Source organism: Lytechinus variegatus, chromosome 16 (assembly GCF_018143015.1).
Source record: "Lytechinus variegatus isolate NC3 chromosome 16, Lvar_3.0, whole genome shotgun sequence".
NCBI classification, from domain to species: domain Eukaryota; kingdom Metazoa; phylum Echinodermata; class Echinoidea; order Temnopleuroida; family Toxopneustidae; genus Lytechinus; species Lytechinus variegatus.
Genome location: NC_054755.1, coordinates 1,458,675 through 1,469,527, shown reverse-complemented (window position 1 = coordinate 1,469,527; position 10,853 = coordinate 1,458,675). Strand labels below are relative to the sequence as shown.

The following is a 10,853-nucleotide window of genomic DNA, read 5'->3' as shown; positions in this document are numbered from 1 at the left end:
CCATCAGATCAATTGTCGCCAGAGCAAATTGTCGCTGAACCGTCGTGAACAGCAGTTTATGAAAACTAGTAATTAGATGGTTACAGTGTATGGATGTATATGTTTTGTAAATTTTGTATTATGAATTTTCTGAAGATTAGAACACATTGCAACCGATTAGTTTAATTGTTTTTTGATTGATACAAAAGATTCATTCATATAGGAAAGAATGATATGTATGTGTGAAAAAGAGAGAGAGAGTAGGAGAGTCAGAGAGAGGGAGAGTGGGAAAGCAACAATTTAAAGGAAAATGTTGAGAATGAGCTGAGATGAAGCATAAAATGTGGGTGTGTCGTGGTCTAGTGGTTCTGACTCTCGCCTGAGAACACAGAGGGTCATGTGTCCGAATCGTAGCCATAACGTATTTTTCTTCAGCAAGAAATTTATCCACACTGTGCTGCACTCGACCCAGGTGAGGTGAATGGGTACCCGACAGGAGTAATTCCTTGCATGCACTGAGCGCCGGTGATGGTAGCTTGAGCTAAAGCCGGGGTAATAATAGCAGCGCTTTGTGTATCCTCTGGCAAAAAGCGCTTTATAAATCCAGCTATTGTTATTATCATTAGAATGTTGACGAGATGATCTGCAGGAATATTTTTTAATTAATTATAATTAGAAATGTAAGGGTGTAACCTAATGGTGGCGATATATGAAATTGAGTGAGAGAGAGACTAGTGCGTGATAAGAGGGAGGAGGGGACAAGGAACTTTGTTATGTAGGTTTGTATGTGTGCATAAAGGCCACCTCACACCTTACGACTGTTCGGGATCCGATTTTGGAACAAATTGCATTTTGCTCATTTTCTGAAGATGTGAAAGGAACATATCATTTATTTTAGGTTAAAATTAATTGTGAAGGATGGTAGTATAACCATCTTGAAAGATTGCAAGCCCTTATTTTGGAGTAAAGGCCATATTAGTTTCAAATCGTAGCCAATCGTACGACTGCTATGACGTCTTTACGACTAGATATGAAATTCGCTTTTATTCTAAGTAGGATGATAGCATATTCACAAATTTGATCATAGGTATTCGTACGATGATTTAGCACATTACACAGTAAGATATGCCAAGTCTCAATGTTAGCATTAAATTCTACATTTTATTCTGAAATCGGGTCGCAGACCAGTCGTAAGGTGTGCGGTTGCCATAAGCGATATGAAAAGAGGGGAAATATGAGAGATTGATCAGGATCGATCGCAAATGGGGAACACTAGAAACGAACACCGTTTCAAGGAAGGAAATGAAAATATAAAGACTTGTGTTTGAGAAGTAGACGAACAGAAAGAGAAAGGTATTCCTCTATAACAGCCTCCCCATGGCTTTCCAGTTCCCTTCAATATGGAGTTAAAGGTTTTTAGGCTCCAATTTCTCAATTTTGTCGGGAAAACCATAATTGATCTTTTTTTTCCCTTTCACGTTCTCTCCCTCTTTGGGCAAATTGTTTTGTTTCCCTATTTCTCTCTTTATTCTCTTCCCTTTTTTTATTCTACTTTTCATTTGTTTTGTTTTAACTTACTTAAAGATCTTTGTAGTTTACTGGGAGGGGTGAGCCAGCACGGTGAGTACGAGCCGCTTCGGCCTCGCACTCTATTTTTTTTGTCCCCTGCACTATTTTTTTTTTATTTCACGGGGAGGGGTGCAGGACCGTCGTTTTGGCATCGCCTTTTTCTTACCCCTTTCATTATTCCTTCTCCCTCACACATTTTTTCTCTCATCTTTTTTTCTTTCTTTCCCTTTTTTTTCAGGGGGGGGGGCTCTTTGCCCCTCCTGCACTTTACATCAGGGCAAGATGTTACATAACATTATGTTACATAACATTGTGCGAAAAGCTTTGCATCTGTTCAGTAATTATGTTTGCATCAATATGATCTATTTTGTTCTCTTTTTCTTTCCTGTAATACATGCATGTACGCATATAAGAATAAGTCAACTATAATTTCTTCATTTCCAAGGGGATCCACACTTTACAAGCTTTGCTTTTTAGTGGATCCCCCTCATTTCCATTTATGCTCTACATTATACTGTTTTTTCTGTTTTACGAAGTAAGAATGCCCTTCTATAAAATTGTACTTGATTGTATTGCTTTCTATTACTTTTTATTATGTTTTGAATGGAAATGAAATAAAAGAATTGAATCGAAATTGAATTAATAACTTGTTTTAACAATCAAAGTTTCAGCTAGCAAAAATAAGTTCGATAAAGAACACGTCAAACAAATTACATATAGTATAGAGTATAATATAGCTTAAACAGGGCTGACGATTCGTTGCCGGATCGGTATAATCATACCATGAAGTCCAATTTGATGTATGGATGAATTTATGAATTGGAATTGTATGATCCATGCAGTTGTGTGATCAAATTATACCCCCCTCTTTCCCCACTCCTCTCCCCACCCACCTCACATCCCGGGGGCACTTACATTGACGAGTGGATACCATGCGCGACCAAAAAAAAAAACACGTAAAAAGGATGTTCCTTTTTCACGAAGGGGCACGTTACGTAGGTAACGTGATAAGGGTGTCAAAAACACAAAAATAATGAAAAAGGGGTGTCTATTTCGCTAGGAAAATTATGTGTTTAGGGTCGAATTTGCGAGGATGATAAAACAGAATTAAAATGTTTTATAAAGGATGTCCTTTTTGTCCTTCGTGTTTAGAGTCCGATTTGCGCGAGATGTAGAAGGTGGGGTCGTACTAAACCAAATAGGGTAAAGCCGACGACCGAAGGACCCGTAACAATAAAAAAAATCCTGTACTTGTTTAGGGGTTCATTTCAAGGAACATTTGCCAAGAGAATAGTTTTGTTTCCAATACTTGTTAAGGGTGGGGTTTCACACGCCAATACTTGTTAAGGGTGCATTTTCAGAATATGGAAATTACGTGTTTAGGGTGCTTTTCGAGACCCCATGGTCGCGCATGGTATCCACTCGTGAATGGAAGTGCCCCCCCCCCCGGGCTCACATCCTATAGAACAACCTACTTCTTCCCTAACTCACTTGTTCTCTAAATCATTGAGATATAGGACCGTTATACCAAGCACTCGATTCATATCATTCTTCAATCAACCCTGGTATTGACCTCTCGATGTATCAAGGTTAATATTATGTTCCATTGTGTGTGTTGCCTCGAAACCCAGAGCGAGTCGGAAGGAAATTGCCTCACGTTCAACATATGTATATAGGATAAGGAATTATAATGGTATAAAGCATAGAGTTTATAAGGTTGGACGAGATGAGCATATCTTCTTAACAAAATATTTGACGTGTTGAACCTGAGCTATTCCTGTTAGCAGGTAAGGGCAGTGTTTTTGAAATAATTTGTAATCATTAACCATGAAAGCTCAACTTGCTTTGCACCGGTCTGTCTAAGTCATACAACATGATATTCTTCTGGTATAAAATATCAGTGCATTCATGTTCATAATTATTGTGCAATAATAGCTCTGCAGACAAATTCGAGGGCTGATATATACACTGATAATGATTGAAATAATATTCATAAAGAATTTTGTTCCATCTTCAATGAATATAGTTATGCGTTATTAATGAATAAAATTCTGCAAATTATTATGTATGATCATGAGCTCAAATGAGATCTGTGGACAGGAAATGAGACTCAAAGGCTTATAAACGTTTAATTGCTGCTCTTAATTTCATCACGTTCATTAATATCGTTGCCATAAGTGCCAGTGCATGGATTCTGAACCTAGCTCAAACATTTGTGGCGATCTTTTTTTCTTTTCATTTCGTATAATTTTGTTTATGAATAATGGTCAAATTGTATTCATCTTTAGTTGAAACATTAATGTATGCTCAGTGATATTTTTTTCATTTATCAAGTTTTAATCAGTTATGATGTTGATATCGTTATTGGAGGATTGATAGCTCTAACAGTTCTGCACAACACTTGAAAGCTAGTAGTTGGATTTACTAAAAATGGGTTGGCTTAGAATGATTTCAACCCCCCCCCCCCTCCTTTATTGGGACATATGCTGATACTATATAGAACTATAGTTCATTTTGTGAATGTTTGGCCTTGGTGTTTTATACCGGCAATTCGTGGTATTTGCTGATGTGGTTTACGGTACACCACGTGGAGTGTTATAGAAAACAGTGGATAGAAGAAGAGAAGAAGTGGATAGGCGAGAAAATGGAGATTTGAGAGTAGAATATTCTTTCACTCCTGAAGACGGACAGTCAACCTGTCCGAAACGTCGAGTCTCTCTACTACTCATCATCTCTACTCGCCGACTCAAGCCAGCATCTCCTCATCAGCTCTACTACGCAAGCTGTTCTCACTCAACATTCCTTCTGGTTTACAGTCCTTTTCAGGACTATTTTCAAGAAAGAATATTCTACTCTCAAATCTCCACTTTCTCGCCTATCCACTTCGTCTCTTCTTCTATCCACTGTTTCTATAACACTCCACATGGTGTACCGTACACCACATCAGCAAATGTACATGCCACCATGCAAACCTTCAAACAACATCCAGTTCGTGGTAGGTTGGTCATCTGGTCATGATATGTTGTTTCACCAATGCAAATGATCGATCGATCGATTCACTGCTTTGTTCATACAAAACATCACGCTGCGTGAGAGATGTGCAAACAATAACAGGCTGTTATCAAACAAAACAGAAAACCTCTATATATAGACTGGTTAAATAGATAGAATGATTGTGTTTTAGATGGTTGTTTCAATAGCATATCCTTCATTAAAGAAAATTTTTATTTTTTTTCATATTCATTTTAGCAAAATCGATTAATATGAACTTCAATATGCCTCTGCACTCTAAAACAGATCAGTCAAATATGACTATGTAATGGGGTCAGCTGGGTGCAACTGTTATTCTAGTTATATTTGACTATTTTCTTTTCATATTTTACTAGAACAGAGTTATTTCTGACTCGAATATATGTCAGGAATGTGAATATCAGTGATTGCCATATCAGTTGCTCCCAGCTGACTACTGGTCTAGTCAATTTGACTGATTTGTTTTGTGGTCCTGTGTATATAGGCCAATTTAATGATTGAATTTATTGGTGACGGGGCGGTGACCCTTCCCTTGGAAAATCGTATGTTTTTTAAAATGCATGAACTTGGAATAGGTCTGTTAACTAAGCGGTAAGATATATATGCATATTTCTTTCATGGAAACCTATAATCATAAAGAGGTATCATTTTCACAGACTAATAATGATAAACTATAATGACTGGAATCAAGATTGTATACAACAGTTACGTCTGGCAAGCTTTGTTGTCAAGAACAACTATTATTAAAAGAAAAAAATATGCATAAAATTTAAACATCAGCTGATAGGTCTATTCAGTTCAGGTGACCTGAGGGGTTTTTCGAAACATATAGCAACTAAAATGTATGCGAGCTGGATTCCAACTATTGTAATTTAGTATAACCGTTCATATAGCCCTACCCTGATACTCTACAAGCACATCGGTTCTGTAAGGAAACATTCACACAGAGAATAATTAGGCATGTTATTCTTTTTTTTTTTTGGTATATATGCACATGCCTATTAGCAGGAATGATAAAGACAGATGGATTAAAGGGGCCTTTAAAAAAATGGACAGACCCTCGTATGTATGGACATACACCCTGTAATTTATTGTCTTTTCATTTTTCCTCTACTTTTCATAAACATTTGCAAAGAGTGATATGAATATCAAACACGGGGTATAGGTTCAAGGCGATCGTACTGTTTTGTTGTTGTTTAGGTATGACATTATAGCTCACAAAAGCTCTCGTATTTGGTCAGGTCACTGGGTCTTTGTTCTCTTTGTTTACGTCCCTCGATCTTTACCCTCTTCCCCTGTATCTCCTCTCCCGTCTCCATACCATTTTCTCTCCTTTTCGATCTCCCCTCTCCCGAACCTCTGACGGTGTCTCTCTCCCTCTTTCTTCTCCCTTCTCCCTTTATCACCCTCTATTCTTCGATCTAGGCATTGCATTCATCTATCTCACCCACTCCGCGAGCTCTTGAGTGGGAAGCCTAGGGTCTGAAGTTCAAGTAGTTGTTTATCATCGCAAACCTGGAGTCAACGATCGACCATCTACGATGATAGCACGCCGCAGTCAATGCTTGGATCCGCCATAATGTCATCTTCCTCTCTACCAAGGTAATGAATTGTTTTGATTAATATCTGATAGATTCGTATCGTTGCTATGAAATAACAGGAACGTGTGATAAAAAGGCTGCGCTGATTCTCATAATATTTTCGTGCGAGCTAGAGCATGCTATTTATAGCCTGTATTATTGCGTATGTGCATCCATCTTCATTATTCATTTCGTTTTTAGATTTGGTAAAGCAAGAGCGACAAAAATCTGCAATGGTACATTAGATGACAAGGGTTTCTTTTATTTTGCTTTCATTGTTGTTTCAATCTACCAGTAATTGATGCATAAATTCTATGCAAACATAACGTTCCAGTTATACGCTTCGCCTAGCTACGGGTGAGATGAATATCTGTTGTGGATGACTTGTGTATGCTAACGGACACTGAAAGAGAAATGGAGAATGTAAGGGCCAGAGCGATGAAGAGGGATGATGAGAGAGGGAGAGAGAGAGAGGGGGGGGGGTTAGGGAGCATAGAAGAAATGTGGAGGGAGCGGGGAGGGAGAGAGGTGAGTGAGCAATGGAAAGACAAATGAAAGAGAGAGGGGGGTCAGGGGGGCGCTACTGGGATGCACTTTTTCACATAAATATTTACCATGCAGCTGAATTGATGCAACTGAATTTCTGTTTTATCTTTATGATCATTTTCTTGTTTGATTCTATCGTAGAATGCAAATAACGTTTATTTGTTTGGTATGAAATGTGTGTATTGTGAAAGGAAATGTAAATATTATCATAAAAAAATATGTGGAAATTATATGACATGTCATATGGAAAGATAAATAAAAACAATCATCTGGAAGAGAGTAAGCTGGTAAAGATAGGACAGAGGGGATAGTAGAATGTTACGTGTGCTAGATAATCATTTCATGATTATCCTTTATAATGATATGTCATTGATATCACAAGTTTATGACTATATTGTTATCATTGTGTTTCTCCTCTTACGTGACTGATTGATATTGGAGGGGGGGGGGTCAGATCACAACAGTCCCCCTCGAACTGCCCTCAATTTACATCCTTTTCTATATTAATCTTGGCTTGTATTCAAGTGAGTCATTCAAGACTATTATATCTCTAGTTGTGTCTCATATCTGCTCTTCATTATGTTTCTCTTTTCGTCCCCTGTCATAAATTGCCTTCTTTCTGTCTCATAATTTTTGTCGAATTTCCAGGGGCACCCCTGCAGGGGGTAGGTGCGTTCCATGATTACCGGGGCGGCATCCCTGCAGGGGGTAGGTGCTCTATTATTACCGGGGGCAGGATGCAGGTGGTAGGTGCTCTAGTGAAAAAAATAAGGGTAAACAGGGTTAACAAAGAAAAAAAAACATGAAAAGGGAAGAAACGAGATAAAATAACTGCCAATACACATGAGACATGTATAGTGGGGTCTCGAGTGAGGTAACTCTTTTACATTATTCATTAGAGAAATGCTTCTCTTTGAAGTCGTCTAGACGTCTACCCCACTCCCCCTGTCTATACTAGTCTTGTAACTTCAGATATTCTGTAGGCCTATGCCTTTTCGCCTCCGTTATATTACTAAAGTGAATCTAAAGTGAGTGTTTTTTGTTGAATTCAAAACAAAGAAATAATCTCTAAATCGAAGTATTGTCTCTTCTTTTCATCAAATTTATTTTCAGTTTCTAGTATGGAGCAACGATGAGGCCAATGTCCCGGTGTGCGTACGTGACTGAAATACCGTGTCTACTAGCTAGAATCAATTTTGATGTCAGCATCAGCTTGAGAACACGATAAGTGTGAACCGTATTGTCTGCTCCACTGCCATCTCGCCTCAGGTCTTTGTGCATGCATAAACCATATAACGGATCCTCCCTCGAGTAATACCATTATCGTATGGACGGTTCGGTGATGAGATACGAGGTCTTGTTAGAGCATCTCTTCTTGCGAACGAATTATGGAAATTGGGAATAGCTTCGCGTATCAGGATGACAACGCCTTTTTCCTTCGTTAAGTTTCCATTGCCTGGTCCTCATGTGGCAGATATGGAAAAGAATTTGGACATTTTTGATAGATATTAATTAACATCGTTGCTGCGTCAAGGGATGCTACATCGTGACGTCATCATAATCACGAACTCCCCATTTCCATTAGCCCCGTTAGCCACGTAAAACCTTTTTTTTCTGATGAGGATAAGTTTTAGAGATCAATTTTAAAGATTACTGAGCACCAATCTTTCAATTAAAGTAAGTTATATCCTCCGCAGCCACTGTCTAACGCATCAATACACTATAATCATTAACATAATTGATTAGGTTAACGATTGTCTATGTGCTCTCCAGTCTTTTGTTTTGGTCATGGTGGCTCATCGTGGACATGTACAATTATTCAGATGCGGAAAGGTTTAACTAACTTGATATTTCGATTAGACAAACACGGTTAGCTATAATGGATCAGTACACAGTAAAGTGAACTTTGGATTTGTTATCTTCCACCGATCTTCCAGCTGATTTCGTTCAAACACACCACGCCATTGATGACAACAGACTGGACCTGGAATAATATACAGTATATAAATATCAAGTATGTCATGGGCGTTTGCGTGCTACAGGAGGCGTTAAACTCTCAAGAACTATGATCTTAATTATGCTAATAAATCCCATCTTTTGAGATGTGCTCAATATAGAGACTTTCGTGTTCAGTGTGTTTAGGAACAACGGATAAACCGTATGATAAACTGTCTTTCAATCGACTTGGAGATGATAAATGATGACATAGAGAGCTATAAATTGAGCACGCTATGGAGTCGGAATTAGAGAAAGGAGGGCCGTCCGAGTTCGATCAGAAGATCATCGAGGGTTTCTTCAGGGAGCACTGCCACAGTAGTCATTCTCGATTGGGACGATTGGACGTCGATTGTTGGTCAGTCACTCGACGACTTGTTGCGTTCCTCTCCGAGATCGATGACCGCGAAGCGTCAGAGTCTCCACGTCGTGTTCGTTGGGTCATCCAAAAGCCTTTATCGGTGTTACGAGAGCCAAAACGATACCACCCCATAAAACGACGCATTGCTCAAATCTTTCGCAAACGATTACTCGCAGAGGACCATCACGTTTCTAGAAAGGACAAATCCCGCCAAATGCGACAACGCATTACGAACGCAACAACAACGGTCTTCGACAGCTCGACAATAAGTCATTGGGTCGTCGAATGGAAGGGATACATTGTTGATGCAACGGTCATGCAGTTTATTGAACTTGACCATGTTCTAGACATCGATGGGCTGAACGAATTGAGGAAAAGATGCTATAATGATGATCAATCAATGACGTTTAAAAGTTGTTCAGACATTCATCCTCCCTGGGTGTATAATCTTGTATCGAGGGGAGGATCGTATAACGATTATGCGTTGGGCGTGGCCACCAAACCATACTTTTTCGGCAGTGAGAACGAACACCCAGTCAGGTGTCACGCTGAGGTGGTCAATCAGCATCTCTCCTCATGATGATCAACCCCCATAAGGTTAAGAAGTACAGCAAATGTTTTCAGACGTGGCGATATTAATGAAACGGGTATTAAAACAATCTTTCTTGATATTTTTCTTTCTTTCTTATCATGGCAGTCAGGTATATTTTGAGCTACTTATGAATCAAAATAATTCACAATAACACTTCCGTTCTTCTGGACTTTCATAATTTTCTACATTGATTTTGGTCTTCCGGATTCAGTTTCTAGCATTTGTACTGAAAATACATTACTGCACATGCTCTAATTTGAAATTGAAATTTCATGCCTGACATATACATGTATAGATTTGGTAGGCGAGTGAGCGAGTTCATCGAACTGATTTAAAAAACAAAACATGAAATATGTGTATTTTACATTTTTGTCTTGTTTCAGTTGAATTCAAATATAATGACGTGTTAGGAGGGCGGAGGGTGATAGGGCCTTGTTCTCATTGTACTACCTTGATTAAAGGCCTGGTCACACTGCCCGAGCGTTGTTGGAGCGGTCGTGGAGCGGAGAGAAAAAAAATCATCACCTTTCGCTACAGTTCACCATTTTCGATTTCGATTTTTTTTCGTTTTTTTTTTCGATTTCCCCCAATTTTGTGAGCGAAATTCGACCCTATTTCCCTACCGCTCCAACAACGCTGGAGCGGTGTGACCAGGCCTTAAGTGATGTTGACGAGTATGTAAAAGTACAACTCGCCTCACACTCAGTTCTTTTTACCATTAGGCCTATATCTCCAGATTTTAATATATAGAAAAAATGGACAGTTAAAAAAGGTTTCTCTTTTATTGAATATAAAGATTCATGTCAGAAAGCAGGTATAGGACTTTATTATGATTGGCCTGTTAACAATCTCTCGTCGAAGATGATTGTCACATTAAAGTAATCCAAAAATTCGATAAATGATGTATATCATTTCCGACCGACACCATGCAAACCATAGAATATTATCAAAGATACATTCGATTTGGATGAGGAATATTCCGTCCGATCTATTATGACGGGATGTTGGAATGATTTTAAATGAAAATAAAAAAAACATGAAAATGTAGTACCAAAGTTACCAAACATAAAACATGTACCGTAACTGATAACACGATAAACATGACTGTGTAAACATGTAGGATTCAGGGTACAGGGAAGGGGGGGCAAGTGGGCCTTGGCCCCTCCCCCAACTGTTTTGATTTGACTTGTCATTTTGTGTT

General features: G+C 38.7%; 1 protein-coding gene across 1 annotated transcript; it reads left to right on the top strand.

The window, feature by feature from the left end:
* The first annotated feature begins 3,020 nt into the window (after window positions 1-3,020).
* On the top strand, window positions 3,021-10,117 carry LOC121430118. Its single transcript, XM_041627395.1, has 3 exons — window positions 3,021-3,335; window positions 6,004-6,180; window positions 7,818-10,117. Exon 3 carries the CDS (start codon window positions 8,936-8,938, stop codon window positions 9,638-9,640), a length of 705 nt encoding a protein of 234 aa, XP_041483329.1. The 5' UTR covers window positions 3,021-3,335; window positions 6,004-6,180; window positions 7,818-8,935; the 3' UTR covers window positions 9,641-10,117.
* Window positions 10,118-10,853: the final 736 nt, after the last annotated feature.

Coding starts and splice junctions, on each gene's coding strand:
- LOC121430118 (XM_041627395.1), top strand. CDS start 8,936: ATGGAGTCGGAATTAGAGAAAGGAGGGCCGTCCGAGTTCGATCAGAAG.